We start from the raw sequence: 22574 nt of genomic DNA on the forward strand, positions 1-22574 counted from the left end.
ACGTGTCTTAAAACTTCAAAATGTTCTTATAAATAATCATATCTAACCAAACGTAAATATTTAAGACTTTAGCTACGGAGTTTATAAACAGCTAGAAATAAGAAATAACAACATTCTTTCTAGCATTACACTTTGTATTTCTTTTTCTTACTAAGCCATTATACTATAAAAGAATTGCTCAATCATAACATTATCCTTCCATTCTTTCCTTATTACAATATTATGTTTTGAAAAACCAATCCAATTATATATTAAAAAAAAAGGTATTTGTATGATATTGCTATAAGTAATAGATTTTTCAACCTACATTGATATAGTAGCATCCTATAATAAACAAACCAAAGGAAATACATTGTTATTCATGCATTTAACCCTTACAACAACACTAATATATAACTTATTGTTTTATATTGTGTCCCTATTAAATCCATTAAGTAAAAAAAAACATACAACATTAAACCCTATGAACTAAACTTGTTCAACCACAAAAAAAAAAATACAACAAAATAACCACCGTTTTTCATTTGTATTCAAATGAAGGTGGACTTGGCGCATCAAAGCTCTCCAAAACCTGCGTCTTCCCACCACCGCCACCGCCACCTGCCGCCGTCTCCGGCGGCTTTCCACCACCAAACATCCCGCCAAACCACGAAGACGATGACGAAGAAGAAGAATCCGAAGCCGACTCCATCGCCGGAATCCCGCCAACACCCGCCGGAATCCCACCAACACCTGCCGGAATCCCACCTATCCCCGCCATACTCGCTGGAGCCTCCTCCATCGCCGGAAAATTCTGTGGTGCGCTCATGAGCTTATTCAACATGATCCCGGCTCCTTCAATCATCGCAAGCAAAACCCCGCCAAAGGCGGCCGACCGGGAGGCGGCACCGAGTCCCTGGCGCATTTGTAGGAAGCCGCCGGTGGCGGCTCCGGCGATGATGGAGTTCCAGGGATCTTCTTTCTGGCGGAGGTAAACCATCGTGCAATCGAAAGTGGAGAACAGGCCGCCCCAGACGGCGAAACTGCCGCCAACGCGAGGGGCGTTCATACGAACCGCTTGAGAGCCGCCAATCAGGCGTTCGTTTTTTGGAGAGTTGTAAGTGCCTTTCAAGAAGTGGAAGGCGGCTCCGCCTACTGCACCCATGCCAAAGGCGCCGCCAATGTCGTCGAGGATGCGGTCGGGGCAGGGTTCACGGGAGGTCTCCGGGGTTGCCATCTGTCAAGGAGAAAAGTTGGGGTGATTAGTTGATTGTAGAAGGGCATTTACGTCTTTTTGCATTTGTTACATGAGAGAAGAAAAGTTGGGTTGATTAGTTGATTGTAGAAGGGCATTTATGTCTTTTTGCATTTGTTACATGAGAGAACAAAAGTTGGGTTGATTAGTTGATTGTAGAAGGGCGTTTACGTCTTTTTGCATTTGTTACATGAGACTGGACTGGACAGGCTTTCTAGGGCTATTAACTATTTTCAATGATGAGGAGGAGAAGGGCGTTTACGTCTTTTGTACTAACAATAAATAAGGACTTGTAGTTGTACTTTCACCATTTTATCAAATTGACCACTTGAATATTTCTTATAGTGATTTAAGTTATTAAAACATTTTATTTTTTTCTTGACTGTTTAAAAATACCATTTTTTTTGCTCTTTTTAATACATAATGGTGTTTTCAAAAGGTTAAAAAAATAAAAGTACAATGGCTAAAATGATAAAACGTAGTCTTCACATTTTCTACATCTTCTAATAAGAAAAAAAGAACATAGGCTTGGCTTTTGAGTTTTTGAAAAGAGTATAAATGTCAAATTGTGAATTTTACGCACTACAACCACCATAATATGATAAACCAATTAAGGCCTTTAAATCATTTATGACCATTTAAGAAAACTCAATTACCAACTAATAAATTTCTAAATTTACCATTTCAATTGAGAATATGTATTAATTAAGTTATGGAAACTCCATGTAGGAAAAAATAAGCATCATCGATTATGTGGTTGAAGAAAGCTATATATACAAATTCTAGTTTAGAACTTTTTCAGTTATTTCAATTTTTAATATTACAGTTTTAAAATTCCACAAAGAAAGGAACTATAATCCTAATAGTTATGTACTTTGGCTCCATAAGTTGAGTATTTCAAAAAATCTAATGCAAGTATATAATTGAGGATCAAAGGAAAGGGGTTTTAAAAATATATTAATTCTGTCACCATTTTATTCTTCAAAGGCATTTCTACAAGAAAACATGGCAGAAAAGCAAGAAGCTTAACATTTATGGAAAATACAAGACAGTATTTTGGGGTTTCAATTGGATTTGGAAATCTTTTACTTGAACTACACCTATATACAAATCTTAATTGACAATAAACAGCAGGTTCAATCTTCTCTAATCTGAAATTACAGTTTAAAGAAGAAAAAAACCCTAATTTTATAATTCGGATACCATTATAATTCCCAAAGAAGAAAAAACCCTAATTTCATAACTCAGATACCATTATGATTACCAAAGACTTACGCCTGGTACATAACTCGATAAGTTTTTTGATAGGGTTTCAGATCGTGACCTAAAATGGTATATAATTCCACAAGATTCCTAATCATGTCAGCAAAGCTGTAACAACAAAAATACCTGAAATCTATATATGACGTTACTGTGTTTAGCTCAATCAACAACCAAATTCAAAATAGCGCAAGCGTGAAATTCATGGTCTTTGAAAGATAGGCGAGTGGGTTTGAAGAATTACCTCGCCGTCTTCGTTCCTCGCACGTATGGATGAATGGAGAGGTTGCAGAGTGCTTGCCCGATGAGGAAACGTTAAGGCAAACCAGTAAACGACTTCTTAGTTACTTGATTTACAGATTGGCCCCCAAAGTTTGATTCTTTTAATCTGGCTACCCATTTTCCTTGAAGGTTTACAAGACGGTGACTGTATCCAAAATGGGCTTCTTAAAAGTTAAGCTTGTTTGTTATGTAACTTCTAGTGTTTGGTTGGAATTGGAATTGGAATGAGAGTAATATTGAAACACCTATTAAATGGGTTATTTGTATATTTGTTTTCAAAAACAGTTTTATAATGATTTTCCAAAACTTAAGTGTAGATAAAGGTACTAATTTACAATGTCCAAATCTGTTTAGATGTTTGATAGTTCAAGAAAACATGACGAAGTAGCAATGGAATCAAAACATAATTTAGAGTTAAGTGTTTTAAAAAATCTTCTACATATCCAAGTTGCTACTATCTTCTATCTTCATATAGATCCTAATATGAACACATATCAGAACTTGTTAGGCCTTCCACCTTACCTTTATACCCTTTTCCCCTCGCCCAAACATGAATTACCTACCACACCACACCATCGTAGCCTCCCCCTAATTCAATCAATCCACCCTGCGGCCCCATTGCACAGGTCCGACTACTATACAAGCGGCCCTCATCACCATAACTACCTAACTAAAACGACTTAACCTTGCCCTTATTCCTACCTTTGCATACCCACCCATATCCCATTCGATATGTGTTCCTAGTAATTACAAATAGCCATTACTGGTCTACATGGTAACTTGAGGTCATGTTCGATTAGTAGGGGCTTAAGGGTTTCAGACGAGTGCAATATTAAGGTAGACAAGTTATTATACTTAGAGTATGTACTTTGAACGTAGTATCTTTGAATGTGAAATTGTTAGAATTGAAAAAAAGCTATAGGGAAGAGAAATATGGACATTGCATGCCTCTAAGAGACTAAGAGGAAAGGAACGTGTGCTAGAGAGTGTAATGGTTATGGTATTTCGACCTTACGAAGAAGAGAAATGGAGTGGGTGTTTTGGTGTCTTCGAAGCTCAAGGAAAGGAAAATGTAGTAGAAGTAAGTAGACTTAGTGATATAATCAAAATGGTTAGGTCTATAGTAGATGAGGAGATGGTGAACATTGTATGTGCTTATGCTCCACATTTTGGGATGAGAGAGTCAGATAAACGATGTTTTCAGGAATCGATGGATCTTACACTTAGGGACAACAAAGGTGGAAGGGAAGTTGATAGTAGGAGGTGTATCATCAATGATGAGAGATTCAAGATCAGAGGTAGTAAGAAGTTAATGAAAATAAGGGAAAATGGTCTTCATCAAAGACTACGTGACGAGAGATGAGGATAGACTGTGTCACTAGATCAAGACAACGATATCCCTTCATCAGAGGAGTGTCCAAGATAAACATAAGTAGTCGATCGAGGAGAAATCTTGTGGGTAGCAGTGGATGAAGTCTTTTTATAGTAGAGGCATCCAAAGATATGGAGGTGGTCATAGTTCGAGAAAAAGCTGAAGACCTCCAATAGGGTCCTAAAGGATAGGGTGATGTTGGGAAGAAGATTGGAAGTGTTGAAAATTGTAAGTAAACCCTAAGTTTGGAATTTTGTGGGTAGAGAGGCTTAAAAAGAGTAAGATGCAAAGAATGTTGTTTATTGTACGAATAGAGCGCTTAAATTTCTCGTTTTTTTGGGTGTATATAGAGAAAAAAAAAAAGCGAATTTGAATACCATTAGAGTGAAGATGAGTACGAAGAGGTTGGTTATTAAATTTGCAACCTTTATGACATTGGGAAGTTTGGATGTTTATAACATCCCAAAAAGCAACCATAAATTTTTTGAAAATAAGAGTGTAGGTTTTATCAAAAGGTTTTATTCATAACCATTAACAAATCACAAAATTATATTTTCACGTTACATCAACATAATCGTAGTAAAATGCGGAAGTTAAGTCTTGTTTTGAAAACAATATCATAAAATAGAGTATATAAATTAGCTTTCATGCCCCTCCGAGAATGTCCAGATATCCCAATCATGCCAGCTCTTTGCCTTTCGAACATGGAGGACCTACAACTAAAAATATAAAGTAGCAACTGTAAGCCTAAGGCTTATTGAGTAATCACAACACTCACCCATTAAATAGATCATATGCAATACACATAGCACATACTTTAAGTAATAAGTCACATACTACTTACATCTTATCACATAAATGCTAAAATACATACTCCATATGGTACCACTAAATTCCCTCACTTAATGAGGCTTTTCTCTAGTTGCTCATCCTGACCACCTACCCACATTGGGACCTTCAGTGGTCAACCACCTCCACATACCTACACTGGGACCTTTAGTGGTGTAGCATACATATAACATCATATAGTCCACAAAATATGTAAGTTCATGAGAACTCACTTCACTAGAAGATAAATAGAGTCCATACACTCAAGCTGGAGGTATCAAGTCTTTCCCACAATCACACAATAAGTAACCCTGATCTAATAAATAAGATAAAACCTATCTTTATACTTCTTTATTTAGTTTATATTTATTTAAAAGCTAATCCATGAACAAAAGAACATTTTTCCCCACTCCAACAACCAAACCCAACCAACTTGTATTACATGACGTGGGTTATGTTTTTAACACTAAGACTTAGCCAAAAGCCAGCTTAAATGGGCCAAAAATATTCCCAAAGTGAAATTCTTTGGTTTGTGAGTTTCGAGACAAAACTCAAATAAAAGGAGTTGCTTCTTAGTTCAAGACACCAATATGAAACCAAATGAGTTAAGAAAGTCAAGTACAAGTCCTAGTAACCTCATACAAGGTCTAAAACAAATCCATAACCCAAATAGGAACCGAAGTCACACATTAAAAAAAAATAGCTACATATGAGTTCACGAGGAGGTTTCGAAGCATTTTAAGATGGCTAATCTTTTTTTTTTTTCAGAAGCACGATCTTGTTTCTAGGTGTCAAAGGGACCTAGGAATGACCTTAAACATGGCTATAACTTGACAAACTCATCAGAAAATACTTTAGAACAAAAATCCTAAAATATGAGTTTAAACAGAGATTTCAAAGCATTATAAGGTGATATATATTTTTTTCTAGTTGACAATACATGATTTCAGATGATATAGGGACTAAATAACAGCATTACCAAGAGGTAAGAATGTCTACAACTTGGCAAGTCTAACCCTTAAAGTTTGGTCTATTGGCAGAAACTACCTTAAGTTCAATTATTTTATTCAAAAATGGTTTCTAAACATTACAATTGACACCCCTAAACAACAACAACAACTACTAATAATAATACTTATAAAATTAATAATAATTATAATAATAATAAAATTAATATTAATATTAAGAGAAAATGACAAAAATAGCCAATTATCCTAATCACTTTGTGGAAAATAGCCAAAAAAAATCGATATTGCAAAAATGGCGTTCAAAATCGCAGATGGGAATGGTCCATCTGCGATTTGACTATTCCATCTACGAATATACAAGTGGCTAAAGCACAAGTGTGCTTTAGCCACTTGTACATTCGCAGGTGGATTGATTTTTTTTTGTATATATAGGGGCTTTTCAGGGTTAAAATCGCAGATGGACTGTGTCCATCTGCGATTTACTCTGTATTCCATCTACGAATTTGCGAATTTTTTTTAATTTTTTTTTTTTAAATTTGACTATGAAATCAATTGGTTTGACTACGAAATAATGTTACTATATATATAAACTTTTGTAGAAAATTATCAGTTTAGTTGTTATTTGTTTAGGAAATTTCTCTAAAATCTCTCTAAAAAAATGATTGAATATTTGGTTTGTCTTGTAACCGGTGGGAGATGGCAAGTTATTGAAACAAATCTGGAATACGTATGTCCACAGGGAGGTATTTCTGAATTTGCTTTGATATTTTCTGAGTATATTAGTTATAGTGATTTTGTATCTTTGGTGAGAAGCAAAATTGGTTTGTTAGACAAATATAAAATTAGTCTTCGTTTCCATCATCCTGAATTAAATTATTATATAGCTATAGTTGAAGATATGGATGTTAGAATGTTGATAAATGTAATCAAATGTAGTGGAGGAAGGGCTGTCAAAGTGTTTGTGGTGGTTGATGAAGTAGATGAGGTTAATGAGGGTGGTCACAGTGGAAATCAGCCGGTTGGTAATTTATGCAGCTATAAAGGGAGCAACGATCCGATAGGTACTTTCAATACTCCTAGTGTACCTCAGTTTCACAGTGTTGCTGAAAATGTTAATGTTAGTTATTCACCTATTAACTATGTGGATCCTGAGAATTACAAGTATGTTGGTGATGATGATGTTGGTACATATCTTAATGATGTGGGTGGTCGTTGTGATAATGTTGCCGAACAAGAAGTTAAAGTTATGAATAGGCGTGTAGTAGATAAAAGTAAAAAGAAAAAAAATTCGAGTCAAAAAAATGAAAAAAAGCATGTTTACCGGGATTATGTTGATGTTGCTGATGTACGTTTAGATATAACCGACCTACAAAGCAATTCAGATAGAGATGAGTTGGGTGATGAAGTTAAAGCTAAGTTTCCCGATAACCTTTTTTACGGTATGCCGCCTGTACCAGCATGCCCAGTTGATATTAATGAAGATATCCCAACACAGATGGTAGACATGAATCTTCAAAAGATTGAATGTGAGAGTATATTTAAGAACAAAGAACTTTTAAAGCGGTGTATTGGTAAAAAATGTCTTCGAGAAGGCTTTCAGACGAGGACAAGTAGATCCACCAAATCAAGGTATGAAGCTGTGTGTGTTTCGAAAAATTGTTCTTAGTTACTAAGAGCAAAAGCAATTAAAAATTATGATGGACTTTTCCAAGTGAATAAATTTGTTGATGTACACACATGTTCTTCAACAATTTTGCAACCTAATCATCGACAAGCAAACAAATATGTTTTGGGTGAATATCTTGCTGATGTTTTGGCTGAAGACTATAGTAGAGTTTATCGGGGAAAAGATATTATTAATGATATGAATGTTCAATTGAATATCAATATCTCATACCATCAGGCATGGCGTGCGAAGCAATATGCATTGTTGTTGTTAAGGGGTACGAAAGAAGATTCTTTTACCAAACTTCCGGCGTATTGTCACAATTTGGTCAAATATAATCCGGGTACGGTGACACATATTAAAACAGATGGTGATGATCGCTTTGAGTTTTTGTACGTCGCACTCGGTTGCTCGGTTAGTATTATAATATTTTATTAAATTTTTCATTTTTATTTTGGTGTATTTGAATAGATATACAATGTATTGTAGGTACGCGCTTTTGTCAAATATTGTAAACCGACCCTAGTAGTAGATGGAGCCCACCTAAAGGGTGAGTTCAAAGGTACCATGTTACTTGCAGTTACTAAGGACGGACAAAACCAAATATTACCGGTTGCATATGGTATATGCAAAAATGAGTGTACCGATTCTTGGACATGGTTTTTTCAAAAACTACGTGATTGCATAGGAAATATGCAGGAGCTTACAATTATATCTGATAGGTCTCCATCTATAGCAACATCCGTTGCCAACATTTTTCCTCACGCTCATCATGGAATATGTGGTGTCCATTTGTATTTCAACATAGTATCTAGATTCGGGAAGAGTAACACAGTTAAAGGAATTTTTTGGGAAGCTTGTAGGGCGTACACAGTTGATGCTTTTGACGCTGCCATGGATGTTATGAAAAAGACAAAACAACCAGTATGGGAGTACTTAAAAAGTATAAATCCAGAAACTTGGTCAATGGCACACTTTAAAGGGAACCGATACAATCTTATGTCGTCCAACAGTGCGGAGTCTATAAATGCATTATCTAGACACGCACGTAAGGTGCCAATACTTATGTTGATCGATTTTTTTCGTGTTTACATGGCAACAATTGTTACTGTCAATGTTTAAATTTACAGGGACCAAAATGCGGGTTTATCAGTTGGGTTGATGAAGAGAAGGACCAATCATCTATGGTAATAGCTAAAGTAGCTAACTCTAATAAGCTCTTTCAATCAGAAAATAAGAAGTTAAAGATAGCGTTGGTTTGTAGTTGGGTGTTGTTCTTGGCAGTTCTTGCTTACAAGTTGTAAGCTTTTTAATATTGTTTTGATAGTTTTGAAGTTGTTAGGTCAATAAATTGTTGTATTTGTACTTATGTTTAGAACAATGTACTTGTAACGTTAAAACAAATGTTGTTGTCGTTCTTATGTTGTAAGTATTGATAAGTTATTAGTAGGTCATTAATTTGTTGTAATTGTTGTAACGTTAAAACTAAAAATAAACTAATAATCAAATCCAACATTAATTACATATACAAAAATATAATCCAACTACATAGGACCAAGACTCGACCCCCAATAAATTTTTGCCATCTGTTGGCGAAACTCTAAAGCTGTGTTCTTTGGGTCAATAAGTTCACGTATTGGTTGACCTGAAACTAATTGCTCCATAAACATACAAACAAAAACACCGCAATCTCCCAAATGACTACTTTGTTGGGGAACATTTTCTTCATAAATGAATTGCATATTCAATGGAATCCTTGGGATGTTCCTTCGGGCCCAATAGTTAATCTTGTCCAAATAATTTGCCACCCGAGATTCAAATTTGGTAAATGTTCCATCAGATTTGAATTTTTCATAAGCCACTCTACCGAGACTGTCATAAATATGGACTTCCATTGACGCCAATCGTAGTTCCCCAAATAGCCAGTGATTAGGGGATGAATGAATCGGCAATAGGACCTGTATAAGGATCAGAAAATAAAATTATGTTTTTTATATTACAATACAAAAACATAACGACAATAACGATAATATTTTCAATATAAAAAATTAAGTTTACCGTATCGACATCCCACCAAGCAACCATGAAGTTGGGGTACGTAGCAATACCAGCCATAAACGCCCTCCCATCCTGCCCTTCTTCCAAAGCATGGCAAACAAAAAATTTTGGAGGCATTATTGTATGTCGGTCGCCCTCAAACCGTCTCTCCATCAATAGTCTATACCAAATGGTTATATGCTGCACAAAATTATGATACTTTTGTTATTGACTAAAAAACAAATTACTTTTAAAATAATAAATTAACAATTATTTTACCGATGACTCCAACCATCCGTCGTGTGTATGCCCAAACATGGTGCTCCAAAAATCTCTATCTAACACGAAATTAAACAAACGATGCTGGACATCATATGAATGAAATAAATAATTGTGGATGACAACCTCACCGCCTGCTACGTAAGGTTGCAGGCGCAACACGGAGAAGTCGTGAGCAACAACAAAAGCTGGAGGAGGAACGGGGCTTGTTGATTTGATATCAACCTTCTTTTTTGCTTCGGTGTCGTGTGCAACTAAAAACAATATTCAAATGTTTAATCTCTATCTTTCAGATAATTCACATAAACATAAAATTATAAGTTTATAAATTAAATGAATACCTCGGTGTAAGGAGGGCACAAATACTGTGATGGTTTTCGAGTCCTCGGTTTATCAGGTGTAACTTCTTTGCCATCAACACCATAATCATCATAATAATCTACATTTCCCGTAATTATTACTTCATCTTCGTCCGACACCTAATTTAATAAGCAATAATCTCTAATTAAAAAAATGTTTCAATCTACTAAAAACAAAATAAAAATAAATGTAAGTATAAGAACCTCTTTAGCTTCATTATAATCATTTACATCAAACACATCATCATCAAATTTGTTCCCCGCATTGTCATTCTTCTCCTCCAACTCCTACATTAAAAATAAAACATTATACTTATTAACGAAAGACACATTAAAAATTAATTATTAAAACCGTAAAGGTAATATCTATAACAACCTTGTCGTCTTCAATATCACCAAAAATATTTTCAGTTGTATTATTTTTATTTATCACTTCATCTTGTACAACCTACATTTTCAAATATAAAATATGAACACAAATATTCATATATGTTAATAAAATTAAAAAAATAATGTAGCGTGTAACTAACCCGTTCATCAAATTTTGTTTGGAATACTGCAGCCTCCTCAAAACTGATGTCATTCCAAAATTCTTCATTATTCACTTCTTCAACAAAAACCTCTCTAGGTTCTCGGTTCATAAACACATGCTGCTCCAGTGCATGTAGCCGTTTCAACACCTCGTCTAGGTTGTGTTTCCCACTGCCCCTACCTCTACCATGAGAGCGACCACTGGACGACATACTAGACGAAGATTCGTCTTGTCTCCTAAAATGGTCCCGTACTGGGGATGGAACTGATTTCCGTTCACCATATACATACTCTTGAAATGACATATAATACAAGATGTCATCTCACTATCACTCGGTAACATGTTTTGTCTTGGTGGTTGTCCCTCCTAAAAAATTTAACATATTAAAAATGCATATAAAAGTATAATAATGAAGATTATTAATAATAAAAAAAATATTTATAAACCTGTATCTTTGAAAAAATCTTGTTCACATCAACCCATTTCAATTTTTTTGTCCCACTCCATCGTTTCATCCGAGGCATGTCTCTATTTTTTCTCAATACAAATCCACATGCACGAACAGCCGGAAGCATATCATATATCCATATCTACAATTTTTACAATTATAGTAATAAAAGTTAAAATTAAAATAAAAAACATAACAATAAAACAATTTAAATATAAGTAAATTTTTATACCCTTATTGGAGCCGTAAATCCTGAGACGGAGTATTTTAAAGTTTGACGACGCTCAGGAAGTGATAAATATTTATTTATCTTGTTCCATGTATCCTCAAGGTCATCATACGTAAAATCCCATAGATAGCTACCCCAATCGAAACTAACAAAACAAAAAAAAATAGTTATAATATAAATTAACATTAATAATATAAAACTTTCAACGTAAACAAAATATACCTGTTCCAGACATCCAAATTCTCAGCAAAAAAAAACCAATCTTGTGGCACCCGATCATTTATTTCTTTTCCCCAAAAACCTTCACACAAAATGTATATCAAACATACTCTAACTGCATCGGCGTCGTCCACTTCTAAGAATGGTTGATTTAAAATAAAACTTTTCAGGTCGCCGATTTTCACCGAACTATTTGTATAGTTCGGAAATAGCCGCTCACGCAATAAACATCTTTTTTTATCAGTTACTATTTTTTCTGACACTTTTTTCCCGATGTTTTTTGGATACTCCCCAAAATTGAAGCCGATTATCAAACAAAACTCTTCCGGCCCATATACCATTTTCGTATCGCCTACTCTAAAATATAACCGTTTTATTCCATCTGGAGATAAAACAGCGTCCGGCCGGATCTGATGAAGGAACATTTTATGGAACAACAATCCGTCCCCTTGTAAACGAGGGACATCCAACAAATAACCAAATACGGTATCTCTAAATATGTCACGCCTGACACCATCTAACACTTCAAATACTTCCCATATATTACACCCCGAGCCTTTTAAGTTTACAATTGCTTTCACATTGAAATAATTAAAATCATGCTGCACAAAACACAAAAACATATTAGAGAACTAAACAAATATTTCGTTTTAAAATATATGATTATTAAGTGCAATAATAACATAAACAATAATAACAATGCAAATACAAATATTTAATAAATAATTTATATATTTACGATAAAAAACAATAACATACACATAGTATAACAATTTTTCAACTTAAACGACAAATATATAAACAATTTTCCAAGTTATACGACAAATATACAAACAATTTTTATCTTTCTAATTATATAAAATAACATTTTCTAACCATATAAACAAACAATTTTTCAAATAAAACGACAACTAAATTAACAATTTCCAAGTTATACGACAAATATATACAAATTTTCAACTTATACGACAAATACAAACAATTTCTAACGATACTATAAAAATTTTTATACTTCAAAAACAAATATATACAAATTTTCAACTTATACGACAAATATATATACAAACGACTATTGTACACATACTGTAATTTAACCATTTTTCAATTTATAAAAACAATTACAAGATAAGAATATACAATTTTTCAAGTTATACAACAACTATACAAACGACAAATAACATATTGTAAACATTATTCTAACAATTTATTTAACTAATAACTTAAAAAAATGAGCATATTCTAATCATTTTACTAAATGTACAACCACCCGATGCACACTCTACGCAGTCTCTACTTGTACATTCATACAACCACTAACAAAATAGCATTTAAACTTCAAGTTTACTAATAACAAATATTAAAACTATCAAATACAACAAAATTACCCTTTCACAAACATTATAATTTCTTTTTTTTACACTAACTAATACAATAAATAATAAAATAATAAAGACATATACTAAATAAATGTTAATTACAATATTAAAAAAGTTAAAATCTAACCATATTTGCGGGATTGTTGAAATAATCCTCCATTTTCTTCAAAAAATCGTCAAAAGGAATCCCCGAGAAAGAGAGTTTTTCTGTAATGAAGAGTGAAAAATGAAGAAAAAAAATATAAGAAAATCGGCATAAAATCGCAGATGGCTACAGTATCACAGATGGACTTTTCCATCTGTGAATGTACAAGCGGCTAAAGCACAACTGCGTTTTAGCCGCTTGTACATTCGCAGATGGAAAACCCAAATCGCAGATGGGGCTATTCCATCTGCGAAATCAGTGGCCAAATTTGTAATTTCGATTTTTTTTGGCTAAATTTGTAATGTAATTAGTGTAATTGGCTAAATTTGTCATTTTCTCTAATATTAATATTAATATTAGTATTAGTTTAACCCATTTACATCTATATACTGCCTTTTATTTAAATTAATTCACTTGCCAAACTTAAATAATTTAGTCTTTAATTATTTAATTACTCAACTATTTATCAGCTTTATTTCGAAATTATTAAACGGAAACAAGACGTTACAATGTTAGTTTTAAACTAATTTTAACATACGCTCTAAAGTTAAAAAAACAATATAAACATAATATTTTACACACATAAGAAAAACCCACAAAAAATGAAAAAAACCATCCAAAAACATAATGTAAGATTTAAAGACACTAATACTGGTAAAGTGAGATGTCCATAAATTTGAATCAGTGTCGGTCCAACCATATATTGGGCCCGGGGCGAGAAAAAAAGGCTCCCAACGTCAAATATAAAAAAGATTAAAATAAATCATTTATAAAATTCATTAATAATATCATCATAAACACAAATATAGCCACATTGTTTAAGAACAAGAGCAAATTTAAAAGAAAATACTTTCTATATGCAATAAAAACATTTTGGATCCGCAACTTTAAGAAAGTTAAAAATTTCAACCCATACACTATATTTTAGTAAATACTACTTTAAGAAAAGTATACATCTAATTTTTTTGCCAAATTTGTGGAAGACTAATACCAAAGGAAGTTGTAAAATAAAAAAATAAAATAAAAACAATCACAAAAACAATAACTAAAATAGAATAAAAAATCTATAACCACCTGTTCGCATTACAATATTACTTTACAAAGTCAAATATCTAAATTCTTTGAAGCTGAAACACCCAAAGAATCAAGTCAAATGAAAAACATTAGAAAATTTGGAACATAAAGAATATTCTGATTATAGAATTACATACAAAAATCTACAAACATATTACATAATTGAGTGAAAATTCTGAAACTTATAGCATTGAGTTTCACTGTTTCTTAATAAACAGACTTCAAAAATCTGATATACAAACAAAAGATATAGCATTTCAGAAACAAAAATCTAACATAACCTAGAATGATAAGCAAAATTGATAGTTTATTTTATTTCCTTATTTTTATTAGTTTATTTTAGATTTTTAGCTTTTTTTATTAGTATTGCATTGTATATTCTTTATTTTCTTTATCATGGATCGTATCGGGGACTTTTTATTTTGCATGAGGAATTTTACAGGGTTTTGGAGCTCATTGCGGTTGTGGTTTGACTGGAGTTGGGCTTAGTGGGCTTTCCGATGCATTGTTGGGCTTGGCGGATCCATAAAAGGAGATTTGGGCCTTAAGAGTTAAAGACTTGGATATTTTGGGCTTGTGAAGATGGATCTTGGACTTTTATTTTGGGCTTGGAGCATCCATATTTTTGAAGCTAAATGATGATTGGTTGGTTTAAATCACATGGATATGGAGGGGACCAAAGGAATCTTTGGTAGTGGAAGGGTGGAGTGGAGGAATGAGGAGCCAATAGCATTACAGCAACACTTGCGCGAGTGAAATTTTCGTTGAGGTGGGTACCCGCGCAACTGCCCAGTTTGAGCATTTTGGTCATTTGGCACACCATAACCTTGGGGGATGAGATCTAGCAGCCAGACTCTCGATTTGACACCATTGGAGAGGTGAAGAAGGGATTTTGAAGCTCAAGACTCATTTCTTTTCATCTTTCCAAGTTATTTGGTAGTTTCTTTATGCAATTAGATTTTTGTGATTGTTGTTCTATTTTCATGAGTGGCTAAACTCTCTATTTTGGTAGACCTTGGCTAAAACCTCTGAATATTTGTGGGGTTTTGAAGGATTTATGCTTATTTATCATTTATCTTATGTCTATTATTCTAGTTCATATTTCCTATGCTTGTTTAGTGCTTTGATCATGAGCTTGGTACTTTAATAAGCAATCGTTGGTTTATTTCATTGGTTTAGCATTGAATCATTGAATTTACTTAGAACAAGAGCTATATGATGGTAAAAATCATCTCTAGCTTATGAATCATAGCTCCTTTATGGATGTGTAAGCATTGACATCCTCTAGGAATTGGGGATTCCTTCATTCTTAAGGCTAATTAACTTCTTGGGTTCAATTGCTTCAATTGGATCTTTGATTTTGATTAAAAAGGTGTGTTGTGGGCTTCCCCAACCTCCATACTACTTATGAGGAATCTTGGCATATCATGCTTCATGATTGCTATAACCAATTTGGGATGAATGATAAGCTTTGTATTGAATCCTAATGATAAACACACAAATGTTCATTGTGTTAAATTGCCTTGGTTAACCAATTGTTCCCAACATTTGAGCATCTCACCATCTTGCTTAATTGCAAGCTTTATAGTTATTCAAGTCTTTTAGTTTTCAAGCAATCACAACACCCCCTTTTAGTTTAATTGTAGTTAGTTAGTTTATTTACACTAGTTCTATTAGATTGCATTGGTGATTGAATACAACCATTTTCCCCGATGATCGATACCCCTTTTTACCATTATATTACGTTTTATTTGCAAACAAATGATGTAATTTGCTTGGTGGACTTGACATCCCACCAAAATTTCAGTAACAAAATACAGTCACTGAGTCAGAACCGATAGGCATGGTCAAGAGTCGAGAGTGAGAAATACAAGGAGAACGTGAGTGAGTCTGAGAGAAACGAGAGTTAGAACTTAGAAACACAAGGGAAGTCGATTCCGATTGTAGGAGACGAGAGCATGTGAGTCAGGTGACGATTCAAGCGAGACTGAGAGACGGAAACACAGTAGATGACGATAGACGATTCTTAGATGTTAATTCCACTCTTGAATCCCTTATCAAGTTCTGATGTCGATTCATGAGGCGATGATGTCGATTCACGAGTGGAGCCTAATGGAGAGACGATTCGGTTATCGAGGTGGCCAATTAGATTATCGAGTGGAGCCTAATTTTTCCTTTTAAAAGTTTAAGTTTTAATGTTTGATCAATTAATAAAACTTTGTGAAAGTAACGATTCACTCAAAACTGGAGCATTTCTATTATCTTTTTTGCATTTTTGATCGAATTGATATAAATGAAAATAATTTTAAAATTATTGTTCAGTGTTCGTTTGAAATTTAATATGACAAGATTTAAAAAAAGTCGTCGATCAAAGTCCACATCATGAAAAACAATAAACCAAACAAAATTGAAATTAGAATCTTAGTTTGGAAACGGACAAGGGTTCTTTTCTACAAATAAGTTGTAATTTTTATTAAAATGTTAGAGACGTGAAAAAGTAATTTACCTCTATGATTCTTACAGAAAATAAAGTTAGCAATATCATATACTATTTAGTAAAGATGCAAAATGGATGACAATGGATGACCAGAGCGATCAAGGTAACAAGGCAAAATCGATAAAATTCGAATAGAGTCAAATCTTTTCGAGTTGCAACTTGATGGACTTGTCAGTATACTCTTTTTGTTTGCGTATTTCTTAAAAATCATAATTATTTATTAAAATAATCTCTTAGAAAAACATTGAAAAATATTTATGGATGCGGTGGGGCAGTTGCTTGGAAAATGTGGTCTCGTGATTTATAATTAACCACTATATAAAAGTGCCAAAGGCTTGTAGCAAACAACAAACCTCACCACCCAACCACAAAAGAACATACGCCAAATTCTTTATAATTTTATTAGCATGATAAAATAAAACAATTTTAAACCAAAATTAACATTGACATGGTAAATTAACGATGGATTCAAAATATATCTCGTCTTTAAAAAAATAATACATAAGTATGGTCCATATATATATATATATATATATATATATATATACCACATTATTATATATATATTAAAGTTGTGGAAGAAAGGAATAGTGAAGTTGACATATTTTGTCCAGGTTTGGCCCCTTGATTTACATATCCGGTCCCTATACTTCTTTAATTAATTTATTCATGTCCTTTTGTTTGTGTTCCATTCAACTTCCCATTTTTTTGGCAGAATTGGTCCCTGTATTATTGTTGGAAGTTAGGAATACTAAATTTGGGTGTTTTTTTGGCAACTTTGCTCATTATTCTTTACCCATTTTAACACTTTTGGTCCTTGCAATCAATATTTTTACACTTTTTTCGAACCTTTTAATATTTAAAGTTTGGCCACAAAACTTTAACGGTTTGACAACTTTGATCCCTTTTCTAAAAAGTTGCTAATTCCTACCCCTTTAATTCTTTAGCCATTTTCAACTTCTGGTTCTTGCAGTCAAAACTTTTACATTTTTTGTCCGGGGCAAAGCCCAGACTTTTCATCCTTGCACTTTCTATGTCTGTCATATTTATCAATTCGGAAACAACATTGAAAGCTTCTGGCCCCGCGTAGCGGGGTAACCTTTCTAGTTTAAAGAAAAAATGTCAAAAATGTAATTATTTATTCAAATCAGAAAACAACAAATAACCATTATTCCTTGACCCATGTTTTATATTACCTTTTATATAACCATGTCTACTTTCCAAATTTATATAAACTATAATTATTAAAAACTTGTGATCTCCATGTGAGTTTGGTACGTACCACAGCAACATGGTCCGTGGGCTAGCTAACAACAATTCCACAGACGACAACCTATGTATCACGAGAATTAAAGAAAAAGAAAATGTATGCAAACAACAATGGAGGGTATCATCTATTTTATTACAACATGCACATATATAACGTACATATAATTGTTATATACTATTTATAATTTATGCTTATTATTTGCCGACTTATCTTTATTCCATGAGTACAAGAGAACTATCTTTAAACAAAGAAAATACACACAACCCTATTTGAGAATGTTACACTCATGTCTTTATATGCTTGCAATGATCGAGTGATTTTTAACAATAGTGTGGCAACACATTCTCGTTATCAATCATTCGCCAGTCGTATTTCTCATAAAACCAATCACCAACAGCCTCTGCCATTGTCTGTGACAAAAAAGATTAAATATATATTAATACTTTTTAAGTTATTAATTTTTTTAAGACATATAACAGGAATGTAACAAGTGAAAGAACATTTTACCTTATCATACAATTTTGAAGTAGGTTTTCCGAACCATGCTGATTGATCTTCAGATTGACAGTGAGTGTAACAAGTGTTGATAAACATTCCTTTGGAAGAACTATTACCAATGGCTGAAACGGCTCCTAAAAACTCTGAACGAAAATCTGTAGCACAAAACATTTAAGATTGAGATTCAAACTTTACAACGGTTGAAACTGACGCTATATAGAAAGGTAATGACATTGGTCACCTTTAAATCGTTGAAGTTCACTTGTGGAGCATTCATTTAATGTTGTCTTACACTTGGTGAAACTGCCACTAGGATCGGCTTCATATGATGCCAAAATGTTGTATATCTTGATAAAATTTACATAATTTCAAAGAAAAGTGATGAGAAACATTGGATAACGATTTAATGTGATGTAATAGACATGTACGTATTACTAACCTGCCAAGTGTCATAAGCCGAGTTTAATATGAACATAGGCGTTTGGATATAAGGCACAGCATATTGAGGGTAGAAACACTGCAAGACCAATCAAATTTTGGAAAATCAGTATTGTTGTGCAACAAAGTGACAAAAATGATGAAATTAGAGGGATGTGAGTGCTTACTAAACCAGGGTTCATACTAGACGTACAACCAGAAGGCAAATTTTTTGCTGAGCCCTATACAACCATAGTAAGTCAATTATTTGTTCATATGGTATGTAGTGTCAAATTGTTACTTAGAATAAGAACATGTTATAATATGTTTAACATGCACAATACCCATACCGAAAATGATGTCAATGAGACAAAAACAAAATAACATTTTCCACCCAAAAAGCAAAAAGGGACTTGGTTTTCAATATTTAACTGTGTAAAAGACATAAATGTCCTTCTAATAATGTCCTTCTAATCCATATGATAAAAAATAACACTAAAAAGTTTTTGTCACACGTAACAAAAGCAATAAGTGAACTTTTGGTAATTTGAGAAAAAGAGAGAGATGGAGTACATGCAATGTAACGACTTTATCGTAGTATTGCTCAAAATGATACCCTCCAGAGTAATCTTTCCTGTAAAAATAAAACATGCAATTATATTTACATCAACAAATTAAGCAACATGATAGAATATTTTGATAATAAATAAAGTAGCTTACACATGAGCAAAATAACCGGCATCAGGGACGCATTTTACTCTAGTACCGGATTTAAAGAATCCGTGAAACTTGTCACAGTTCAATATTGAAGCTAAACCTCCAGCCGAACACCCTGATAAAATCGCCTATTAACAATATACAATCATATATAGAAGAGTTAATTAGTTATTCGAAAAAATAATGGTTTTTTGGTGAATAGAAATTGAGGAGTATAAAGGTTTACATTTTGTGCATCATACATTCCAACGCTCATGAGCTCTTCAACTATGGCAGTGAAGATCCTTGCACCTCTAAAGTGAAGATTAGTACCCTATATACAAAGGGTCATAAATCAAATCTTATACTTTCATATAATTATGCTTATATTAAATAGAATTAATCGACTTACGGGATCGACTTCTTCGACATCTCCGGTGAACGATGATCCGTCACAGTATCGCATAAATACCCTATTCCAATTATAGAAGTCTAAAAGCAAAACCATTTTCATGTTAAAACAAAAAAAAATAAAATTGAAACATTAATTTAGTCAACTAAATATTAAAATTCGTACGTGGATTCTGATCTTGTTTATTGCTCAAAATCCCATAGAAGTCCAACACTGGCATCAACTTGGATGATCCCAACCCGTTGTCCATAGTTTTTCGATAAACACAATCGTCTACCGTATGGCACCATCCACCTCCCTGAAACAAGATCCCATATAAGGTTTCACCATGGCACTACTAGAAAATTAGAATTAGAAATTGAAATATTCGTTGCAAATCCGTTGCTTTTTCTGCTTTGGTTTTATACGGTTGCAAAAAGTGGCATCGCTATAGCATCATGATAAGAAAAAAAATTTCACTTATCATTTTTTTGTATGCGCGCCAATTCAACAAACTAAACCCTCAAGATGTCTAACTATTTTAAAACTTTTTCACAGTGTTTATTTGTAAGTCCTACGAAAATGAAAAACACTACGTAAATGAATAAAATACTATGTGAATTATGAAAAAGTTCTAGATAGGGAGCTTGCAAATTTACAATAATTTGTTTAAGTTTAACAAGATAGTCCGACCAAAAAGGATTTCAATAAAGCTTTGCGGTTGTCCGGCCTTACGGACCTTCCGTAAGGGTAATTTGACATATCTTCCACGTGTGAACACAAATTCTAGGTGGGAGTATTTGTCGTGTGGAGTGTGTGACTTACATGGAGGCAACTATATTGGGGTTATTTGATAGTTGTTAATCGAGTCAATCTTTGACTATGTCAGACACACCCTACACAACCCTAAATGTGACAAAGTAAGTTCATATAAACCAAAAGCCAGAAGCTAGGACCGAGTATCAGACTTCTAAGTATGATATCAAACTAAATCTGATCGAATCATAGACACAATAATAAGCATATCAAGATACCCTTCCTCTCTTTATCTCTGTGTTCTTCCATTTTTTTTGTTATGACTTTTAAGTATGATATCAAACGGTCTGTATATGATTGATCATATCAAAATACCCTTCTTCTATTTATCTCTATCTTCTTCCAGTTTTTTTATTATTTTTAGATTATATATATATATATATATATATATATATATATATATATATATATATATATATATATATGATGTGGAATGCAATATATTTTTTTTGGATTAGTGGTGTATAGTGAGAATATATACAGTGGAAGCTGCACAGGAACGACACTTCTAGAATAACCATAAGATGAAACATATTATGGCCTAAACACATGTATATATGCTCTGGTACTTTGCATGATGTAAATCCATTGCTAGATTGTATGACTACACTGCATAGACGTAACACGTGTATACTTTATGCAAATAAAAATATGTTTCTTTTATCATAGTGAATGCGCAAATTGAGATTGGATTGACCACCGAGTTTTTGGGCTTCATGAAAAGCAATACGTATAGGCTCTTTCTAAGTTAAGAACGTTTTTTTATTAAAAATAGAAAGTCGTGAGTACTTAAACGAAAGGAAGACAGACCTGTATATGAACCAACCAATTATTGACACCGTCTCCAAACCCTCTATCAAGCTGGTAAGCAGGTGGGCTTCCATCTAAACAAACTGCACCTCAAGCAATTAGACTCGTCAAATCTTTCTAAATTTAGGAGTTTCTATTATTAGAAATACTGATATGAAACGTAGGTTTAATCTAATGAATCTAGTACATACTACATACCAGCTCCTTTAGACGCGGCACTTTCAATGATGGTTATGTCTACCTCCTCTGAACATTCTATATTTAGAAACAGAACGACACACAGTATTGCTATGTATCTACGCAACTTTGGTGTTCTTACTCTATCCATTCTTTCCTTATTTGGTAACAAATACCCAGAAAGATTTGAACTCAGGATGATTGGGGCCGGTGGGAGTATGTGTAATATATATAGAATATATTTGTGTGTGTAAAGTGAAATGGATGCTCAGCAACGTTGTCGAATGTCTGAGAAAAACCAGAGGACGAGTCATTGGAATGTGATTTGTTGAAGTATTTATTGGGAACTAGCGATGAAAAAATTCAAAGCATGATCCCTGAAGTGTTAAGTAATTAATATGGTGTCCCACTAGTTTCGATATATGTCATGACAACCCCTTAAACAAATAGATATCAATAAATTTAATTTTTTTTGAACAGCAACAAATTTTAAAGATAACCTTCATTACTTATCTGACTCATAAAAAATAACTGATTCCATGTTTCAACGTATAAAAAAAGAGCAGACAAAAAGTAGTTACGGATTATGGTACTTGAGGAAGTTCTTAATGCAAACAACACTCACAACAAAAAACTCACTTTTAGCGTTGACAAAAAGTGTCGCAATTGATGGCCGTTTTAGCGATGACAAGTC

The 22574-nt window shown here is 33.4% G+C and overlaps 1 protein-coding gene and 1 pseudogene across 3 annotated transcripts; both read right to left on the minus strand.

Annotated features, from left to right (window-relative positions):
• Positions 1 to 330: 330 nt before the first annotated feature.
• LOC145116674 (mitochondrial import inner membrane translocase subunit TIM17-2 pseudogene) lies at positions 331 to 2859 on the minus strand (annotated as a pseudogene). Of its 2 annotated transcripts, none has more exons than XR_013712247.1 (2): positions 2739 to 2859; positions 331 to 1216 (listed from the first exon to the last, which is right to left on the minus strand). The product of XR_013712247.1 is annotated as a mitochondrial import inner membrane translocase subunit TIM17-2 pseudogene, transcript variant X1 (transcript). The 2 variants fall into 2 exon arrangements; XR_013712248.1 differs by having other exon boundaries at positions 2624 to 2780.
• Positions 2860 to 18186: 15327 nt separating this feature from the next.
• LOC145115298 (pectin acetylesterase 8-like) lies at positions 18187 to 22167 on the minus strand. The gene is made up of 12 exons (XM_079051570.1): positions 21902 to 22167; positions 21704 to 21786; positions 20264 to 20396; positions 20099 to 20178; positions 19934 to 20020; positions 19711 to 19835; positions 19564 to 19624; positions 19179 to 19232; positions 19013 to 19090; positions 18815 to 18920; positions 18583 to 18728; positions 18187 to 18485 (listed from the first exon to the last, which is right to left on the minus strand). Exons 1-12 carry the CDS (start codon positions 22029 to 22031, stop codon positions 18396 to 18398), a joined length of 1173 nt encoding a protein of 390 aa, XP_078907696.1. The 5' UTR covers positions 22032 to 22167; the 3' UTR covers positions 18187 to 18395.
• Positions 22168 to 22574: the final 407 nt, after the last annotated feature.

Source organism: Lactuca virosa, chromosome 5, assembly GCF_052849685.1.
Source record: "Lactuca virosa cultivar CGN04683 chromosome 5, Lactuca_virosa_CGN04683_v6, whole genome shotgun sequence".
Lineage (NCBI taxonomy): Eukaryota > Viridiplantae > Streptophyta > Magnoliopsida > Asterales > Asteraceae > Lactuca > Lactuca virosa.

What these genes read in the sequence shown, in the direction of transcription:
- LOC145115298 (XM_079051570.1), bottom strand. Translation starts at nt 22,031, where the DNA reads ATGGATAGAGTAAGAACACCAAAGTTGCGTAGATACATAGCAATACTG. An exon ending in ATTGGTTGGTTCATATACAG is followed by an intron (nt 20,397 to 21,703) that starts GTCTGTCTTCCT and finishes ATCTTGTTTCAG; the next exon opens with GGAGGTGGATGGTGCCATAC. An exon ending in ATGTCGAAGAAGTCGATCCC is followed by an intron (nt 20,021 to 20,098) that starts GTAAGTCGATTA and finishes CTTTGTATATAG; the next exon opens with GGTACTAATCTTCACTTTAG.